Genomic DNA, 21753 nt, shown 5'->3' on the forward strand with positions numbered 1-21753 from the left:
CCTAGAACAGTGCAAGGCATAAAGTAAGTCAATAAATAAATAGTTGTTAAAAGAAGGAACCCCCCTGAAAAAAGTTCCTAAACCTCTAAATCTCAGCGTCCTCATCAGGCAGGTGGAGTAATAAATGCCTAGCTCATAAAACCTAGTACCTAAGAGGCCCTCAAAAATTGGTATAAAATTGTTACTATTAAACTTCCAAAAGTCACCATACTGGCTCTGAAAAGTAACTTATATTTGATTAAAGCTGTAAGTGTAGTCCTGGAAATCTGTCAGCTGCACATAAAACTATTAAACCATGTTATGAAGAACTTGATACAAACTAGAACACATCTCAGAACCAATTTTTTTTCTATCCTCTATTCTTAGGAAAATAACAATTACCTTAGATTCAAAACCCTAATCTAAACTACACTACTGTTTTACATTATGTGAAATTCATATTTTCCCTAAATTTGGATGATTTTATTTAATTCACATTTCTGGTCATTTATCCAAATTAGGGAAGGAAGTTCAAACAACTCTGCCTTTCTGAGAAATTCTCAGTAAAAGGTCAAGACATGTGGTATTGTCAAAAGAAATTAAGTAAATGTCAAAAGAAGTTAAACAAAAGAGGTGATTCAAAATGTCTTTCCCCGTAACAACTTTGTACAGTATCTAAGAATTTGTAGCACACCTAAATGTAGGTGAACAGTCAACCCACAAGTAATCAAGCAGCAAATTATATTTAGGTGAATTCTGCAGACTGATTGTCAATGTTCTGGTATGGAATAAAAAACATATCCCAGAATGGGTGCTACTACCATTCTAACTGTAATGAAAAAGAGCTTTCTGCTTCCCAAAATCTAGGGTAGAAGGGAATCCTAAATGATTTTAGAACCCATGTAATGGAACAAATGACAAACTGACCCAATCTGCAAATAATACATTGCTAAAAATTTCTTCTGTTTTGAAGATCAATATTTTAAATGAAGGAGACAAAGATGTTGGTGTTTTGAACACAAGGACCAGATTCTACTAAAAACTCGCTCATTTTATCTCTGATGTCAGCCACAAATCTATGTAGGTATGTATCACAAATTTTATAAGTATTCAGAACTATATTTCAGCATCAAAACTAAAACAAGTTAAATACAATACAGCTGTACGATCCTCACACATTTAACTTTCAAACATGGTAACACAAAAAAGAGAAATTTAGCCCCATTCTCCCCACCAAATTCTTCAATAACAGTTCACATTATCCTTGTAGAGCTCATAGGGTTACACTATTTTATAAATCCCAAATATTTGTAAAGACTATACTAGAATAGTATAAATATAAGCAATTATCCTGTATCAAAAATTTCATTCTGATAAAAAGGTTATGTCTACAATAGCTAGGAAATTGGAATTTATTAAAAATCTAAGTGTTTAATTATACTTTCTCACAATTCAGAAACTTTCCATTATTTCTCTAAGGCTCAGCTTGTTATGGTTTTCCTGTGATCTTTCCTACTGTATAGCACAGGGAACTCTTCTCAATACTCTGTAATGACCTACATGGGAAAACAATCTAAAAAAGAGTGGATATATGTATAACTGATTCACTTTTCTGTACAGCAGAAACTAACACAACACTGTAAATCAACTATACTCCAGTAAAAATTAAAAAAAAAAAAGAAAAAAAGAACACCTAACTAACTAATGTACAGTATCTCTCTAGGTTTCTGTGCACAAATGAAATTAATCCATATCAGATACCTGTAACTTAGAGATTCAGCTTATACCATGCAAAGGTATTTGAAGAAAGATATGTGTTAGAAAAAAAGCAAGGTATAGAATTGTGTGTATGGTAGTCTATCATTTGCCTTAAAATACACATACATACTTTTGTATCGAGACTCTCTCTGGAAGAATACACAAGAAACTGGTCACAGTGACCAATTCTGGGAGAGGAACTGGGTAGTGTGAGAAAAAGGAGGGAGGCTTTCCACTTTATGTGCTCTCAAACCTTGTGAACTCTGTCATACACATCTGTAGCACCCAATCAAATGTAAATCAAATGGTTTTATATTTAAGAAGAAAACTAAAGAACAGAGAATTACCCAAATATCTTAATGAACCCTAATATTTATATTTGTGATGCAGCCTTAATTGTACTGACATAACTGGATGCAAGCAATTTTAATGAAAAAGAAAAATATACCCCAGAGGCCTGCTTGCATACTTTGTTTTGACTCTATACCACCGGCAACTATAAATATATGACTGCTAGTGTCTGGGAAAGGTTTCTGCAGGTTGGATGAGAGACAGTGTATAATTACAAACTCCAAGTTCCTGGCCCTTCAAAATTCTGCTCCATCCCAGTCATTTTTCACAATAAGGCCTAAATATTTACCTGGCTGAGAAAAAAGCAGTTGTGACAGATGCTGTGCAAGTGTCTGAAGGGCTGCAGGTCCTCCCAGATGGTCCACATCCAGGAGGGAGACAAGGCTCTGGAGACACACGAGGGCTCTGCATTGTATAGTGCTCATTCTGCAAAGGAAGAGAGAGAATGCTGTCTGTTCCTCTCACAGTAACCCAGCAGAATTCAGCATTGACTTTGAAACTAAGTGTCACATTCTGACAGGGACCATCTGTAAGCAGAAGGAGGTCTAGGGCAGTGAGCAAGGATTCTTAAAGTGAACTGTTAATCCTACCAGATCAAACTGCCTGAGCACTCAAGGCCTCTGAGGCACAGCTCATTTATGAGTCACATGGAATCTGCTTGAGAAAAATGTCTATGCATGGCAGCATCTTTAAAATTATTTTTAATTGTGAAATACGACATACGTAAAGCGCTCAACGAATATACAAAGTTTAACGGTTTACAAAGCAAACACCTGTGCATCTAGGTAGGAAATAAACAATGCTAGCACTATTTACAGGACATGGAAGCAACCTAAACGTCCAACGACAGATGAATGGATAAAGATGTGGCATATTTATACAATGGAATATTACTCAGACATAAAAAAGAATGAAATAATGCCACTTGCAGTAACATGGATGAACCTAGAGATTATCATACTAAGTGAACTAAGCCAGAAAAAGACAAATATCATATGATATCGCTTATAGGTGGAAACTAAAAAAAAAAAAAAAAGATACAAATGAACTTATTTACAAAACAGAAATAGACCCACAGACATAGAAAACAAACTAATGGTTGCCAAAGGGGAAAGGGGGGGAGGGATAAATCAGGAGTTTGGGATTAACGTACACATACTACTATATATAAAATAGATAAGCAACAAGGACCTACTGTATAGCACAGAGAACTATAGGGTAATAACCTATAAGGGAAAAGAATCTGAAAAAGAATACATATATATCTGAATCACTTTGCTGTACACCTGAAACTAACACAACACTGTAAATCAACTATACTTCAATTAAAAAAAAGAAAAGAAACTCTGCTAGCGCCCTCCCGGCCCACCTATCCCTCCCCTATCACGCCCCACCTCCTTGACCCCAAAGGTCACCACTCTCCAGACTTTCATAGCAGACATTTCCTTGCTTTTCTTTACAGGTTTACCACCTATGTATGCATCCCTAAATGAAACAGTTTAGTGTCAGTGTTCTAGTTCAGATTTTTTATTGCTGTATGTGTTAATCTAATGTGTTAAGAAGTAGCTCAGCTGTATGTATTCTACTGTATGATTATGTCAGCATTTATTTATCCATTCTGCCACTGATGGACATTGAGGTTGTTTCCAAGTTGGGGCAACTGTGAACCACATTGCTACGTGCACTCTCCTGTCTTAGTGCACATATGCGCACACTTCTCCAGGGAACATACACAGGACACAGCGGGAGAGCTCTTGAGGGGAGGTCGGCATCTTCCATTTAATGGTCCATCATTTCATACAATAACATAATGACAAGTGGTTTTGAAAATAGAAAAGTTCTTACTTTCTAATCAAAGGTTTCCAACTGGGGTTCCTAGAACACACGTCAACTGCAATGCTGTTTGGAAAGGCAGTTTTCTCAAAAATCTAAATTTAAAAAAGAAGTAAGGCAAAGGTTAAAGAGTAGGGTTTTTACACGATTCCTTTATAAAATCCCAACATGTGACTTCTAAGTGAGATGGTCAGGCTTGATAAAGATGTACTCAGGAATTCTCAACAGCCCACTTCCAGTGCTGTTCGTTGTTTTGTTTCCCAGATCTTACCAATTACCCACACCTGGCAGTATTAGTGTACTTCTTTTGCACACAGAAGGAACAGCTTTCTTTTTTTTTAAATTTTTTAAAATTTTTAAAATAATTTAGTTATTTATTTATTATTTTTGGCTGTATTGGGTCTTTTTTTTTTTTAAGTAGTACTACTGTAAATGTCTTTTTTAAAAAAATTATTTATTTATTTATTTATTTATTTATGGCTGTGTTGGGTCTTCGTTTCTGTGCGAGGGCTTTCTCTAATTGCAGCAAGTGGCGGCCACTCTTCATCATGGTGCGTGGGCCTCTCACTATCGCGGCCTCTCTTGTTGCGGAGCACAGGATCCAGACGCGCAGGCTCAGTTATTGTGGCTAACGGGCCCAGTTGCTCCGCGGCATGTGGGATCTTCCCAGACCAGGGCTCGAACCCGTGTCCCCTGCATTGGCAGGCATTTTCTCAACCACTGCGCCACCAGGGAAGCCCCTGTATTGGGTGTTTGTTGCTGTGCGCGGGCTTTCTCTAGTTGCGGCGAGCGGGGGCTACTCTTCATTGCGGTGCGCGGGCTTCTCACTGCGGTGGCTTCTCTTGTTGCAGAGCACGGGCTCTAGGCATGTGGGCTTCAGTAGTTGTGGCGCGTGGGCTTCAGTAGTTGTGGCACGCAGGCTCTAGAGCGCAGCCTCAGTAGTTGCGGCGCACAGGCTTAGCTGCTCCGCGGCATGTGGGATCTTCCCGGACCAGGGCTAGAACCCGTGTCCCCTGCATTGGCAGGCGGATTCTTAACTGCGGCGCCACCAGGGAAGCCCCGGAACAGCTTTCTTAAGCCTTCCCTGTGCTCTAGAATGAGCCTAGACTGAAAACAGATTACCTTCTTTGGGATGAGGTAGTTGGTGAGAGCGGCATGAACCTCATGGGAGAGGCAGAGGGGAGACAGCAGCTGCCCACCGCATTCACTCAGGGAATTCTCCATAAACGCGTCGCTTTCATCACTGCTGGAAAGCTCTTCCCATTCATCGTCGGTGGGATCTGGGAAGAGTGCAGATCACACAGAACTGGACTATTTAAGATAATCCTCATGGAAGCTGCCCTCCCAGTCCAGGGGAGGAGATCTAAATGGGAACTGGTCACAAACCTTCACTGCAGCACATGTTGACAATGATTTCCAGAGCAGTCTGCTGAGCTGTCAGCAACGCTATGGTCTCTCTCAGCTCCTTGTCGGTGGGCTTAAAAAAAAAAAAAGCAAACGACCAACTCTCAAATGTGTGGAAAAATATTTTCATGTGACTCTCCTTAGTTAAAGCCTACTAAATGATATTTGCACTTGGAATAGAGGACGCGGGTGGGGGTGGGTAAATAGAAGAAAAGTCATAAAGTGCTGGAAGGACAAACAGGCATTATGATTCCTCTTGGCACTGTGCAGCGTGCCCCTGTTCACCGGGTTTCCATCTATCTGCACGGTTACTTTCTAAGTGTTGCTTAGTTAGCTGGAGAGAACAGAAAAATATTCAGGAATTCTGAACTAAATTCACCCTGAAACTTAATCTAATGTGTTAAGAAGTAGCTCAGCATACTAAGATTAAAACAAGAGTTCATTTTGGACACCAGGCACTTACACACAACAAACCTGCTTTTAGACGCTTACACATTTTCTTGGAAAAGACTTCATTAACCAGAATTACTAACAGGCCCTTATATGACCAACAGAGCTTGGCTAAGGAGCAGATAGGCTTGCTGCTTTCTGGCTTTCTTTGAAGACTGCAATAAAACATTTCTTAAAGACTGAAGAAAGAGGGGGACTTTTTCTTCTGGAAATAAATAACATGAACCTAACTTATCAATTAACATTCTCAAAATGGGTTGTATAAATTTATATGACCTTAATTCTCAAGTCACCTATGAAAAGTGAAACAGCTTCACTCCAAAACAGTGCATAAGCTAAAAGTAATGTATATTTTGTTGCCTGAATGTTTCCCAGTTTCAAAAGTTTCCTAATTGTCTTTTCAAAGGCTGTAAAATATTCCATTAAATGAATGTATTATAATTTATTAAGCATTCCGCTAGCATAGAATATTTCAGATTACTTGGTTATCTTATTTCCTCAGATTTACTGGATCAAAGGTTAAAAACACATCTGTAGATCTTGTGACATATTCCTGTTCTCCTTTTCCAGAATGTTGTACTCATTTTTAATCCTCCAGCAACTTCTTGTGCAACGATTTAACTGTAATTTTGAACCACATTCTTAAAAAAAAAAAAAGCAGATAGCTAATTAATAGATGTAGCTTAGGAATCCCTATGTTTATATTCATTTTATTGCTGGCAAGAATGTATCTAGGGACTTCCCTGGTTGTCCAGTGGTTAAGAATCCACCTTCCAATGCAGGGGATGCGGGTTCGATCCCTGGTCAGGGAACTAAGATCCCACATGCCGTGGGGCAACTAAGCCCGCATGCTGCAACTACTGAGCCCACGGGCCACAACCACAGAGCTCACGTGCTCTGGAGCCTGTGCGCCGCAATGAAAGATCCCACGTGCCACAACTAAGACCCGACGCAGCCAAAAATAAAATTAATTAATTAATTAAAAATAAAAGAATGTATCTAAAATTTATTCCTACTCACTTCGTGCGTGTATGATATTCAACTAAACATTTCTTGGAGGCGACTCAAAGCTACATAAGACATGCCTCTGCTGGGCTCTCATCCACTTAACACCTACGAAGATCTGGCTTAGAAGAACTCTGAAACTAAGTTCCACTTCTTTACCTGACTTTCCTGCTCAGAACATTTCCCTGCTTCTTATTGTTATCAATTGACATAAAGAACCAATCTAGAGGAAATGTTATGACAGCTGAGATTTGCTTCAAAATATTCAGTAGTTGAGAGGGGAGAGTGGGTAGGGAAATAGATGAAAGAAAACAGACTGTGATTTGACAATTGCTAACTGTGGAAGGTGGGTAGGGAGTGTTCTACTTCTGCATGTTACAGCCACAACTTGGGTCAGCTCTCTCTTTACAGATGTGTGCTTATACCTTCTTAAGTTAAATGATGCAATTAAGGGTTTTGATTCTAAAGGATCCCTGCACAAGCCACTGGGCAGTGTGGAAGACCAGAGCTGCCTGGCTGTAAATCTGTATTCCTGGCACACGGCAGCATGATGCTTAGCACCCTACTGGCACTTAAACACCGCCTGCATGATCAGCATGTTAATCATCCAGTCTACTCAGCTATGGTGATAGGCTTTAAAACGCAAGCTTTTGTGAAGAGAAAACACTGCATTTTCTAAGCACCAAAATTCTATTTCTAAGTAGTACTTGGGAAAGTGAATCTCTAAATAACAGTTAAATATCGATACTTTTAAACAGTGGCACTTCATCCTGGTGGATGTGGATCTCAATCCCCACTCACTCATTCCCTGTAGGGCCCCTGAGAGCAAGGCTGGAGATGGGGAAACCCTGCAGGAGTGCTGTTCTCCCAGCCAGAGATGTCCGGTCTTTCAGAGTCCCCTGACAGCCCAACTGGAATTTCCACTTCTGCTCTGATGGGAATTCGGGGTGGGGAAACATAGTATATGTGCATCCTGCAGGATAAAGTGACCTGGTCAGCACGATGCAACACCTGCAGAAGAGCCTCCAAACCCTGACCTGTTATAGCTGATGTTCCACAAGTGGATCCCAGATCTGTAACTCACCTCCATGTGGTACCTGAGGGGATGCTGCTGGGGTTCTAGAAACACCCTTTGGAATGACAAGGCTCATAGCTATGCCTTTGTCTATCTTGCTTTACTGATTTTAAATTCTACCCACTCTGACTCAGATGCACAAGTGAGACAAGGAGTAAATTTGGGGTTCAAATACACGCCTCTTGCACCAAAAGGGGGTGATATGATTTTTAAGCCGCTTTACGATTTGCAAGCAACTCAAGGGCAGGATGGCCTTTTCATTTCATATTCACCCCAGCACTTAACACAATGCTTTGCACCTAACAGCTATTCATGGGGACTGTGGCACATATATACAATGGAATATTAATCAGCCATAAAAAGAAACGAAATTGAGTTATTTGTAGTGAGAAAGTAGTTCTTAACTACAACATTTGACTGCTTTGAAACACCACCAATTCAGCTTTACAAGACTTCATAGGACGTGGGACAGTGGTATACTGATGAGTTTATGCCCACTAAGAATTCTTTAAAAATAAATCTATCAAAACTCTAAGACATTGACTTAAGATACTTCTCAGTTTCAGTTCATTGTACACGAATCAGGACGGGCCACGAGTAAGATGGTAGAAAGGGTGACAGGACATTACTAGGGTTCTTCCAGTTCAGGCTTCATTGTCTTTCTTCCGAATGACTTCAGCAGCCTCCTGTCTGGTCTTCCTGCCTCCAGGCCCCTCAAACAACACTAACCCGCTTTCACCATGCTGTTTCTTACGCCATCCTTTAAGACAGCTCAGGTGTTCTGTCCACAAAGCCTTTTCTGAGAGCGTCTTCCTTTCTGCTTCCATCAGGGCTGAGTCAGGTGTGCTTACTCTATAGATACGACTCCCTCAGAAGTCTGTGCACAGCCCTATCACTGTTCTTAGCACAGGCATTATAATAAATTATACTTACATGTCTATCCTCTCAAGATGGAAAAGGTCCCTGAAGACAGGAAATATGCCTTAATCATCTTTCTATCAGCAGCATCTGGCACAGGGCCTGGCACACAGAGTAAGCACAGAAAATGTGCACCTAGATGAATAAAGCCCAACTCACCATCCTCCTTGTCTTCCTGACGACCTGTTCTCCTCCTTGGGAAAAATGTTTTCCCAAAGTATGGCTCCATCGCTGCTGACTGGCTCAGTTGAAATGTTCCTTGCACCCAAGACTGCTCCTCCTCACCCCAACATCACGCCCACTAGCACAAATAAGCCACAATCAAAAACTATAAACCAGGGACTTCCCTGGTGGCACAGTGGTTAAGAACCTGCCTGCCAATGCAGGGGACACAGGTTCGAGCCCTGGTCCGGGAAGATCCCACATGCCATGGAGCAATGAAGCCTGTGTGCCACATCTACTGAGCCTGCGCTCTAGAGCCCACGAGCCACAACTACTGAGCCCACGTGCCACAACTACTGAAGCCCGCGTGCCTAGAGCTTGTGCTCCACAAGAGAAGCCACTGCAATGAGAAGCCCGCGCACCGCAACAAAGAGTAGCTCCTGCTCGCCGCAACTAGAGAAAGCCTGCATGCAGCAACGAAGACCCAACACAACCAAAAATAAATAAATAAATAAATAAATTTATAAAAAAACAAAACAAACAAACAAACAAAAACTATAAACCAGTCTGCAAAAACTACAAACCATCATTAATTTTCATAATCATCCAACCTCCTCTGCTCGGCAGTAGGAGGTAAATGAAAGTTTGGCTTGCTACTTTGGTAAGGCTAAACACTAAAATAAAAGAGACATGAATGCAAGGGACAATTCAAGCAAAGTAAAAATTCCTTTAGTTTGAAGACAGTCTGGGAGAGAATGTGTAACTGAAGTGGGAGATGACCACATGTTTCTGAAGTGCTGCAAAAGTACTGGTCTACCCCATCTTTCAAACCTTCTCTATATAAAAGTTTTGTCTTAGGACATTTTTTTTTCTCCTTTGGGAGATTTCTGAGTTATGAGTTAATGGGAAAACATGACTTTTTTTTTTTAACTGAAATTCACTTTATAATTAACTTTGCTGTAACATTTTCCTACAAAGCTTAGGATACCTATTGAAAGAAAATAGCTGTATTAATCCAGGTCTGAAAGCATCAATCCGACTTACTGGAAGTAAATCTGAAATGAAAGTTTTCCTTCTGACTTTCCTTCTGTGAGGAATTTCTTCCATTTCATCATCCTCAATCAAATCATCACCATTAACATTCTGTAATGTGTCCTCAGTCTGTGCAGCAGTTTTTATCCTTTGAGTTTCGGTCTCCTTCATTTGAATAACCGTTTCACCAGCATCCATTTCCAGAACTTCAGATAAGATCTTTAGTATGGCATTTATGATTTCTGCCTGACTCTTGGATGGAATAATGTCCTTTAGATTCCAAATTGTGCCTGTGAAAAAAAAATGAGCATAAGGACAAAGAAATCGACTGTGAAATCTTTGATTAAATACAGTTTCCATGAGAGTGGTTCTTTAAGCTCAGGTGTAATTTCAAAAAATCCCGATCCCACTGCCTTTGTTCAGTTTTTATTAAATGTCAAAAAGCTTTGCACAGAGGCAGCTCCCTTTATTACAGCAGTCCTTCACAATCGTCTCCTTTTCTTGGCACACAATGCCTTGCTCTGATACACCAGAGAGCAACAGATCAACAGAACACCGATCAAGTTTCTTTTACCACGACAAACTGAGTTGCCTGGCTTTCTTTCATCTTAACCTGAGCTGCTCTCCTAAGCAGCTTCTTATATTCCAAGAGTGGAATGGAATGCACTAAAATTTGAAGGTCTCACGGACAACCGGAGAGCAGGTTCTTGGTTTTTTGCTTATGAAACTAGAACAGCTACCACTAAGTAGTTAGACTAATTAAAAAAAAAAAAAAATGTGACGGTTACAATAAAAATCATTCCTGGGTATATATATTCAAAAAGAATTGAAAGCAAGGACTCAGACGGACATCTGTAGAACCATATTCATAGCAGCATTATTCAATAACAAAAAGGTGGAAGCAAGCCAAGTGTCCATCCACAGATGAATGGATAAACAAAACGTCATATATACATACAGTGGAATATTATTCAGCCTTAAAAAGGAAGGAAATTCTGACACATGCTATAACATGGATGAACCCTGAGGACATTACACTAAGCGAAATAAGCCAGTCACAAAAAGAAAAATACTGTATGATTCCACCTATTTGAGGCACTAGAGTAGTCAAATCCATAGAGACAGAAAGGAGAATAGCAGTTGCTGGGGGCTGAGGGGAGAGGGAAATGGAGTTGTTTAATGTGTACAGAGTTTCCGTTTTGCAAGATGAAAAGTGTTCTGGAGATTGGTTATACAACAATGCAAATGTACACTGCTTAACTGTACACTTAAAAATGGTTAAGATGTTAAATTTTATGTTATGTGTATTTTATCAGTTTAGGGGAAAAAAACCACCTCTCAAGATAAATTACCCCTGGAAGACCAAAGGGCAAGAGGAAAATATATAATAAGTTACCTACTACTTGGCATGTCATCAGATTATTTCTTCTTTCTGTATTTAGAAACTCTGGGGAGATGCATTGCGGGTGAAGATCTTATAGGAAAGTGAATGGTCATGTCTCAGATGCCTGCACTACAGTCAACTTCTGAACTCACTGGTTCATAAATAAGAGGGGGTCCTGACAACAGCATTTCTATATCAGATAACAGTAGTTTATTAAACTAAAAACAAATTTAATCTTAGAAGGCTTTGAAACTATGCAGAACTGCTTGAATTAAGGGTCTCCACTAAAATATTAAAATTTTCAGAACAGACTAAGCACAGAAAGCCCTGATGTGGTGAAATGGGGGAATAACTTTGTCCCCCATCTCTACCTACTACAAGTTACTAAAAAAGCACACTATCACATATGGCTAAACTTTACCTGCCACCAATGTCTTTAATAGAATATATTCCATGGAACTGACAGGAGAAAGCATTGCTGATTCCAGCACATGCAATGCTGGGGCACTGAAAGATTTCAGTAGCTCTGGGTTATCTTCGGTCACCGTCTGCAAACAATATGCTATAAAGACAAACATCAAATATTTAGAAAAAAATGAATTCTGCTAGGATAATTTAAACCAAAATAACTCATCAAAAAACATCTGCATCTTTACAAGTTCTTTGGACACAGGTAGCTTTTGTAGGAGATACACACTTTCCCTCAAACACGGTACATGCAAATGAGGATTCCCAAACTATCAGAGGTATAAAAGACCTTTTTTCCTTTTTTCTTCATTTCTAATCCTTTATAAAACTATACTTTTATAAAATATAATTTAAAAGCCTCTTAACCGCCGTGACAATGTGGAATTACTATAAACATTTATAAAGGTTTAGCCCCTATTTCTGTACTCATCACAGACCAGTAGCAAACAGCCTGCGGACCAACCACCAGTGCACTGACAACACTCTCAGGGTAGTTCTGCTGTCAAAGACAAGCCCTAGGTTTGGGAACACTCTGGCTTCTTTGAAATTCAGCACGACCTTAAAAATTACGAGTTATTTCTGGTGAAACATATTTAAGGAAAAAAGTATTTTATATAAAAATATGAGCAAATTAAGAGATGGGTAAAATATTAATAGACATATGATTTATTTAGCACTTAACTGCTCTCTGGCATTAGAACAAGACAATGGATTACAACTTGTAAATTAGAAACAATTAACTGAAAGTATAAAAACAGTTGGGATTGCATGAAAGGTCTGACTGAAGCGCAAATGAGGAAGGAAGCACAAATGAGGAAGCCAGCCCAAATCTGTTTTGTTTGAGATACTGTAGACCATACAAATCCATTTCTTTCCAGGTCTAAAACTTCCAAAGCAGATCGTTCCCATCCAAATTAGTAGTCAAAATACATGCTATTGTTGTGCTCTATTTTGGTTTCCAAAATACATTTATATATAAATCCATATATATGCATATATGTACATATACATATATCCCAATGTAGTATTTTTTTCATTAAGAGACTAATTAAATTCACTTTAGCAAAAAAACAAGATAAGTTGTGATTGCTAAGACAACACAAGCTCAAAGAAAGCTATATTAATACATAGTATGGAATCTCAGAATTTCACTTTACTATATGTAAGCCGTGCTTGATTTTCAAAAGTAATTTCACATTTGATTAAAAAATCATGAACCTAGCTAAATGCCAAGGAACACACTGCTATACAATGCAAAATAACTTTATTCTGATCCATTTTTTTCAAGTTCTTTAAAAGAGTTCTTTAGGAAAAAAAGTAAATAAATAACCAAATCTACAAAACTTAAGGCCCCAAAACAGAAGTGAAGTTTCTCTTTTAAAAGCTATGAACTTTCCTGAAATTCTTTTATTATAATTAAAGACTGTCCTCTGAGACTATAAGTCACCTACCAATTTCCTAGTTCGACTGTTTTTAAAATTCTCATTTACTCACAAATCTCCCCTTTGCCAAAGATTCCATTTTGAGAAACTGATTTAAAAATTTTTCCCAGTGGTATTTATTCCACTATTATTTTTTCCTTTTCTGTTCTGTTTCCACTAGAGCCAAGAGAAACACTGGTAAGGGGAATACACTCCAGTAAGGGGAATAAACTTGTCCTTGCCAGGAGAAATACACGGTTAAATAAAAGAACAGCCAGATGCCTATATTATGATGGGTAGAAAAAAATGCTTTTCACCCATTATTTCTCCACTTGCCCCCAGAGTTCTGCTGAGCCGCCCACCCTCTGGTTTCTGTCTCCTCCCCCTGCTGAGTAAGGGCCCCCGGTGGTTCTCTAACCCCATGTACAGAAGGCGAGGGAGCCAAGGCAGCTGAAGCTGCCAGACTTTGCTTTCCCTGTCTGGAAGGCAAGCAGGCCTGTGTGAAATACCAATCACTTATTTTCCTCTCTCAAAAAAAGCACAGGTTATCAAAAGTATTCTTCTGGAAGTATGAGACAGTGGTACAAGCCATTTAAATAAGTCTACATTCCAATTAACTTTGGCTCAAAGGCCTGGTAGCTGTGGGTTACTGTTTCTCAGTAAATGGGAGATGAAAGCTTCAAGAATTAATAAAGCCTTCTAAGAATGGTAGTATACTAGAAACCACATATGCTCACATAATTACTTTCCTCCCTCTCAGAGTCAAGAGCAGGAAAACTACATAAGTAGAGCATTAATCACAGACTTTAAAAGATTCAGAATAGAACTCAGCTAGGCATTTACATACAATGAGGAAAAAAAATCACTCCTGTAGAAATAAACATGCTATGTCTGAATAAAAAATTTTGAATAAGGCCACACATAACTTTTTCTTCACTTACCTACTGAAATAGCCAGGTCAACATTGGTGGAGAACCTACTTAAATACTTTAATACAATCTCCAAACACCCTTCTTTGTTGAATATAGATACTGCTCTACTACTGCATTCACTAAATTGAAGGGGGGAAAAAAAAGTTTTACTATTCACATTTTAACATTATCAACCACAGAAATTCATGAAAAAATAATTAGGCTTTGTAAAAGAACCAAAGAGCTGTAGTCAACCAACCACCATTTTTATAGATGAAGAAACCAATGCCCATTCATAGTCACTGTGAACACAACTGGCTATCTGTATTTTTATTTCCATCACAGTAGGATCTTTTAGCCAATCTCTTTACCCGCATGCCAATTTCCTTACAGGAGGTTAAAGATGGAAGAGAGCTTAGAAATCATTTACTTCAATGCCTCATTTTGCGAATAAGGAAACTCAGACCCCAAGAGGTGAAGTGATCTGTCCAAAGATCACACACTTTGTTACTGGTGAGTCTTTGGGTCCAGCTTACTTGTCTTTCCACTATATCACAGTAATGATAAATTAAAGTAAGGATAAAAGGTCTCTATACTTATCACACAAAAAGTACAAATTTAAAAGAAAGTAAAATTAAAATTTTATTCATTCCATCTAGACTGTTATAATTTTAACAGAATTTGCAGTCTGCAACAGAGAAATTGTTATAATAAATATTTTTGAAATTACACTTTTTAATAAAAGAATCAGAATTAATGTTATCAATGTTATTAATTAACATATATGCTAAATACAGGGTAAACAGAGCTAATTATAATAATTTTATCCCTGGTTCCAGAGAAGAATATTCCTCCAGACATACCATATATACACATGACAGACTAACAGCTAACAGAGCTGACTAAATGATTAAATTCAATCTTGCTGTCTAAAGATAAACTATTTTCTGTTTGTGTATCCATCTATCCATCCATCCATCCATCCATCTAGTTACTGCAACACTGCTACGAACCTCCCCTCAAGAAGCCCATAGTAAAGTCAGGTATAGTCAGGAAAATAAAGCATAAATGTGTTAAGATAATAGGCACTCAGGAAAGAGAGATCACTGTGGAGACCACTTTTTCAGGCACTTTTCAAAGAAAACTTCTTTTAAATTTCTGAGTTCAACAATTTATATATTAAAGTTATCTGAAAAACAGCACCCACTAGCTTGCTTGAATGCCATTTCCTCAGATCTGATCTCTCCAGTTTTCCTGGTGGAATGCATCCACTAGTTTAAAATGAAATCATGGGGGGGGACGGATAAATTGGAGGATTGGGACTGACATATACACACTACTATATGTAAAATAGATAACTAATAAGGACCTAGTGTAGAGCACAAGGAACTCTATTCAATAACTCTGTAATAGCCTATATGGGAAAAGAATCTAAAAAAGAGTGGATATACGTATATGTATAACAGATTCACTTCGCTGTACACCTGAAACTAACACAACATTGTAAATCAACTATACCCCAATAAACATTAAAAAATAAAAATAAAAACTAAAAAAAAAAAAAAAAAGAAAGAAATCATAGGCAAGTTTGGATTGCTGTGTAGGCAGCTTTCCAGGATCCAACTTAACCTTGTATTCTATGAAGTACCTGTGCTTTAGGTCAGAAATAATCATCGCTGCTGACTGAAAATAAGGAAATGACACATTTTTGCTAGAATCTGGCTAGAAATGTAAGACAATAAAATGGCGTAGAAAAAAATGCAGGTTGTGTTTCCAGCCATCTCCATTCCTGAAAGCAAGTCCACCCACCCCCACCCCTACTCCCACCCTCCCCCGCCCCGGGCCACTGTTACAATGATGGAATGGAGCATGGCCTTCTTCCTACTGGGACCAAAGGAGCTCTTCTCAGGCATCTACTTCCCTGTCAAATGGCACCTGCCACGGCAGAGGAGTAAAGCACCCACTGAGGTCTGTGGTCCCTGTCTCATTCCAGATGCCAGGTCAAAGCATCTACTGCACTGGAGCCTGGCTGGCTTTAAGACAACTGCTGCTTAAGGTACACGGGTAGTGGGGGAGGAAGGAGGTGCAGTGGGTACTAACGTCCATGATTCCTCTTATTTTTGTCAGCAGCAATGACTGGAGAGAAGAGCTGTAAAGCAAAAAAGGACATTGTGATGCTATGAGGAAAACGGCTTGGGAAGGACAGTTGATCTTAGGTCACTTGATGAGACCTCCGACCGAGCACTAACATCACAGATTTACACACCTACCAAAGAGAAAAGAGATTCCTCTGCAGTTTAACAGAGGGAGCAGCAGCCTGAGTAGCACTGAAGCAGGAGGCTGCGTTTGGAAAGCATCTTACCATATATTCCACAGCACGTTTACCGCCTCATTGGCTATGTTTTCAATAGAATTTCTGTTCTGATCTTTTTTTTCCTGTGGAGACATCTCATTTGAATCCAGTCCAGTACTACACTGAAACCAAACACCATGATTAGCAACTTTGTTCAAAAGAATAATTAAACAGAAAGACAGTGAAGAATCACAAAAAGTAAACATCAAAAATGATAGTGGTTGCCTATATGGGAAAAGAATCTAAAGAAAAAAAAAAGAGTGGCTACATGTATATGTACAACTGATTCACTTTGCTGTACACCTGAAATCAACACAACATTGTAAATCAACTATACTCCAATAAAAATTAAAAAAAAAAATGATAGTGGTTAACAAGCCCATCAAATTCTCATAAACAGTACAGTTCCTGTAACCCTGCGCCCTTCTGGCAAGAAATACAGACAAGAAAGGTTCACAAGTCACTGTACAAACTGGATAAAAAGCATTTCACATTTTAAGTGAAAATGTAAAATCAATACAAAATATTTTATCTAACGTGGTAAAGATAGTATATAAGGCAAAGAAAAGTAACACATAATAAGAGCTAACATCTATACCGTACCTTCTATGTGCAAGGCACTATTCTAAGCACTTCATGTCTGTTAAGTCATTTAATCCTCACCACAAACCTATGAAGCAGATGAACTCTTATCCCTAATCTCCTGCTACAAATAGGAAACAGAGGTACAGAGAGCTTGCTGAAGGTGTAGCTTAGTATCTAGTGAAGTGGGATTCAGATCCAGGCATCCTGGCTCCGAAGTGGGTGCTCTGAACCACTCTGCAGTTCTGCCCCTCTCCTACAATCCACGGCACCCTCTAAAGCAGGCTTCTTAATCTCAGCACTACTGACATTTGGATGGGATGATTCTTTGCTGTGGTGCATGTGACTGTCATGCGCAATGTAGGATGTTCAGCAGCATCCTTGGCCTCTCCCACTAGATGCCAGTAGCAACCCCTACTCCAAAGCCGTGACAATCAAAAATGACTCCAGACATTGCTAAATGTCCCCTGCAGGGCACATCATCCCTAGTAGAATCACTGTTCTAAAGGGAACAAGACTGACACCTCTCATCAAAACTGGATATTCTTTATATGGCCTCAAGTGAAAATTACCCATCAATACAGAATAGTGGACCAGAGGCAGGGCGGAGGAAGAGCTCCTTAATCCCTGAACTACATCATGCAATAAAGGTGGCATGATATTAAATCTGAGAACATAATCTAGTCTTCTCAGCAAATTCCTAATATCTGTGCTTCAGCTTCCTCATATGTAAAACAGGAATAACAATACCTGCCAAACAGGACTGCTCCGAGGATTAAGTGAAATAATACACAAGACAGCACCTAGCACATAAATAAGCAACCAATAAATACCAATTATTTTCATCGTATGAAATTTAAAGTCTAAAGGAGTCAGTCTATAGTTTTAGGAAGGTCTTTTCTAACAAGCAGATAAATAAAGGTAGTGGGGACAAACTAGAGACTCGTATCCATGATGAGATCAGTGTTTCCAGGAAAGAAATACAATTCCTATAGGATGTTTTGAGGGAAGACAAAATAACTAACACCAAAGTACTTAAAAGGCAAAACAGGGACTTCCTTGGTGGCACAGTGGTTAAGAATCCGCTTGCCAATGCAGGGGACAGGGGTTCGATCCCTGGTCCGGGAAGATCCCACATGCCGTGGAGCAACTAAGCCCGTGCACCACAACTACTGAGCCTGCACTCTAGAGCCCACGAGCCACAACTACTGAGCCCTCGCACCTAGAGCCCATGGTCCGCAACAAGAGAAGCCACAGCAATGAGAAGCCCAGGCACCGCTACGAAGAGTAGCCCCGGCTCACCGCAACTAGAGAAAGCCCGTGCGCAGCAACAAAGACCCAACGCAGCCAAAAATAAATAAATAAACTTATTAAAAAAAAAAAAGGCAAAACAAAACCCCAAACCGTCTGACTGTGTATACTAACAGCGACCTGGGAAAGCGGCATACCTCTTTCAGCAGTGCGACCAGCGGAGTCATGATATCCTTGGTCACCATGTCATCACAAACTTCGAAACCGCCACAAGCACTGAGATTTCTACACAAGAAGTTTAAAACAGGTTTTACTTTCAGACCACATGTCACAAAACATATTAAGCGCTCAAGTTTATCTCTATTTCTACCCATACTTAAGGTTTCCCGGAAGAAATCGCTTATGATTCCTGTAAGATGCTGCACAGCCAATCCACAGATCTCCACCTATGCTAATCCTTGCTCTGCGTGAAGTAAACAGATGTCTCTGTCTTGTAACAGCTTAGTTTTCAGGACTGAGACGATACACAGGGAGAGGGAAGACTTCTCCTATTTAATGTGAATCAGTCATGGCCTGATCTTTTTTTTTTGGCCACACAGCCTGGCTTGTGAGATTTTAGTTCCCCGACCAGGGATTGAACCCACACCCTCCGCAGAGAGAGCACGGAGTCCTAACCACTGGACCGCCAGGGAAGTCGCCTGCCTGATCTTATATGAAGGGAACTTTTCTTGGAATCAAGACTTCCAGGGTAGGAAGGGTGAGGCTATTGAGAAAGACATTCCCTTGAAGCAATCCTGACTAAATTTAATTTTGATTGGAAAGACACTGTTTGCCCTCTGAGTGCACAGCACTGTGCTAGGCACTCAGGATATGAAGAGAAACCGGAAGCCGCCTCACCACCTTCCAGGAGCTCTCAGTGTGTGTATGCTTCGGGGGAATGGTAGGGCTTTCCACACACTGTTTCCTCCATCAAGTGGTTAATCCCCACTCATCCCCCAGATCTCACCTCAAACATCACGCCCTTAGGGTTTTCTTCCCTGAACCCCTAGGTATACCTTCTCATAGCATCTTCTGTAAATATCATTGGCTGTAATTACACACTTGTGTGATTAGTTTCATAATGCCTGCCTCCCTCAATACTGTAAGATCCATTAAGGACAGAAATTATGTGTCTTGTCCACTGCCACATGCCCACGACCTAGCCCACTGTCTGTTGCACAGCAGGCACTCAATATATACTTGCTAAATCAATGAATGAAACAGAATAAATAAAGACAGAGCTATGAAAACTACGAATATTAACTTTACTCTTGCCCCCCCTACAGTCCATTCTCTTCACAGCTACCAGAGTGGCCTTTTGAAAAGGTAAATTAGACCAGTCACTCCTGCTTAGAATAGGTCCTTTAGCTCTACACCACTGGATCCTTATCCATCTCTCCAGCCTCAACTCTGACAATGCCCGCCCTCCACTCTATTCGGCCACATACCCTTCCCATTCTTTAACCATGCCAAGCCCTCTGCTGTTGCTGTTCCCTCTGTCAGGAATGCTCTTTCCCTTGTTTGTCCACGCCTGGCTCTAGCCTGCAGAGCCAGGAGGCTAGAGTTCACAAATGTCATCTAAAGATCACCCAATTTAAAGTAACTTCCCACCCCCAACTCATCATCCTCTTGGGTTTCTCCATACCACCACTTACGATCTAATGTTATGTTTCACCTGTTTACTGGTTTCCTGTCTGTCTCCGCAACAACACGGGTTCTGTGAAGGCAGGGATCTTGGCTGTCTTGCTCAATGTCCTGCCTGCTCAAAATCTACCGCACCTAGAACACCTGGCATATATACTGGAAGAGTTCACTGAACCTCAGGACTCCATGAAGGCTCCCTGGAAAGGGTACAACGTGCGCTAGGCCTTGACGAGAGGACGTTTGACAGGTGGCTACTGCAGGTGAAGCAGCAATGCGTGTAGTCCGGGGCTCATGGGGTCCTCCGGAGTCTGAAGCCTGAGCTCAAATCCCCCCTCTGCAAACAGGAGAGCCTCTGCAGTTCCTGGCCCTCCCGAGCTGCCGCAGACAAGTGCACTGAGGATGAAACCGATTAGCTACGGTGCGTGGCACACAGGAGGTGCCAGATGGACGCCGTGGGCCCGGATCCGAGGCACCACCCCGGACCCCATTCCCTGCTCACCTCAGTGCGCCAGCCGCCGTCTCCCTCACCGCCAGACTGGGGTCGAGCAACAGCGGCCCGAGGCGTCGCACGGCGTCCCGGCGAGCCAGGCCCGGCAGCGCCGGCCTCTGCTGCACCAGCCGGGCCAGCCCCGCGCAGGCGCACTCGCGGACCTCGGCGCTCGGGTGCTGGAGCTGCGGGAAAGAGCAAGTGTCAAAGAGAGAGCAGAGCGCACGCGCGGGGGCGCGGAGGCAGGGGCGCGTGGCGTTGCTGGGGGGCTCCGCGCGAGGCCTTCCCCCCGCCCCTCCCCGCGCGGCCCGGCGAGCCCTCGCCTCACTTTTTCTAGCAGCTCCGCCGCTGGCCCGTCGTCCTCCTCTGGGTCAGTCCCGTTCGCCGCCGCCGCCTCGGCCTGACAGTCGCCCGTAGGGGAGAACTGAGGTCTCTTGAAGCGTTTCGTCCGGCTCTTGCCCATGGTGAACTGCGCTGGCGGGAAGACCGAGAGAGGAGGGCAACAGCAAGACGGTGGAGTCTGCTCAGCTGGCAGCAAGGTCTTGCAGTCTAGGGATCTACCCACTACTGTTCAGCTGGGCCTGATGACGGCCCGAGCCCACATGGGGAAGCAATGCGCGTGCGCGTGTCGTGTCGGCGGCGGAGGGGGGTGGTGGTGGCCAACGCGGGGAGAGCGCAGGCGTAGAGGGGAGGTTGGGCGGGCCCAGACCTTGCGGAGGGGCGTGTCTTATGGGTTTTCTCAGGAAGGGGAAGGCTGGATTTGAAGGTTAGAACCGACTCCGTCTCCCGCCAGCTAGTGACGTTTATCAAGTTACTGAACTTGCCAAACCTTTATTTCCATAATAATCAAATGCGATTAAGGATACCTAACTTGCCAGGTCAGGTTATTGTGAGGCTTAAAAAAATATTATGTAAAGCGCCTAACTCCAAGCCTGATGTATGTAGTACGTGCTCAAAAAATATTAACCACGATTTTATTTTGTGCCTAGCACAGCTCCTGTCATAGACAAAGTCCCTATTTGATGGACTCCCTAAGAAGTTACTAAACCTTCCTGCCTCAGTTTCCTCATCGTGAAATGGGGATACCAATAATATATACGTAATGGAGTTGTTATAAGGATAAATGTGTTAATGTGTTTAATATGCTAAGAACAGAGACTGGCACATAATAAGCACTATATAAATGTATGGTTGAAACTTTCATTTAACAAATAACAAAAGGATTCTTTCACAAATATTTATTGAG

At 41.1% G+C, this 21753-nt stretch overlaps 1 protein-coding gene across 7 annotated transcripts in view; it reads right to left on the reverse strand.

Annotated features, from left to right (window-relative positions):
* Positions 1 to 21137, reverse strand: part of HEATR3 (HEAT repeat containing 3) — a 35381-nt gene extending 14244 nt beyond the window's left edge. For 3 of the 7 annotated variants that reach the window (XM_068528156.1, XM_068528157.1, XM_068528159.1), the window contains exons 1-12: positions 20836 to 21136; positions 20520 to 20692; positions 18535 to 18622; positions 17837 to 17889; positions 16514 to 16621; positions 14182 to 14291; positions 11773 to 11913; positions 9980 to 10257; positions 5308 to 5398; positions 5044 to 5201; positions 3934 to 4016; positions 2378 to 2514 (exon numbers count right to left, since the gene is read on the reverse strand). In XM_068528156.1, the coding sequence (XP_068384257.1) occupies positions 2378 to 2514; positions 3934 to 4016; positions 5044 to 5201; positions 5308 to 5398; positions 9980 to 10257; positions 11773 to 11913; positions 14182 to 14291; positions 16514 to 16621; positions 17837 to 17889; positions 18535 to 18622; positions 20520 to 20692; positions 20836 to 20970 (1555 nt within the window). In that variant the 5' untranslated portion in view covers positions 20971 to 21136. Of the gene's footprint in view, positions 1 to 2377; positions 2515 to 3933; positions 4017 to 5043; positions 5202 to 5307; positions 5399 to 9979; positions 10258 to 11772; positions 11914 to 14181; positions 14292 to 16513; positions 16627 to 17836; positions 17890 to 18534; positions 18623 to 20519; positions 20693 to 20835 lie in introns of those variants that run through there. The other 4 variants (XM_068528154.1, XM_068528155.1, XM_068528158.1 and 1 more) reach the window with 4 other exon arrangements.
* Positions 21138 to 21753: the final 616 nt, after the last annotated feature.

The sequence above is a fragment of the Eschrichtius robustus genome, chromosome 19 (assembly GCF_028021215.1).
Source record: "Eschrichtius robustus isolate mEscRob2 chromosome 19, mEscRob2.pri, whole genome shotgun sequence".
NCBI lineage: Eukaryota > Metazoa > Chordata > Mammalia > Artiodactyla > Eschrichtiidae > Eschrichtius > Eschrichtius robustus.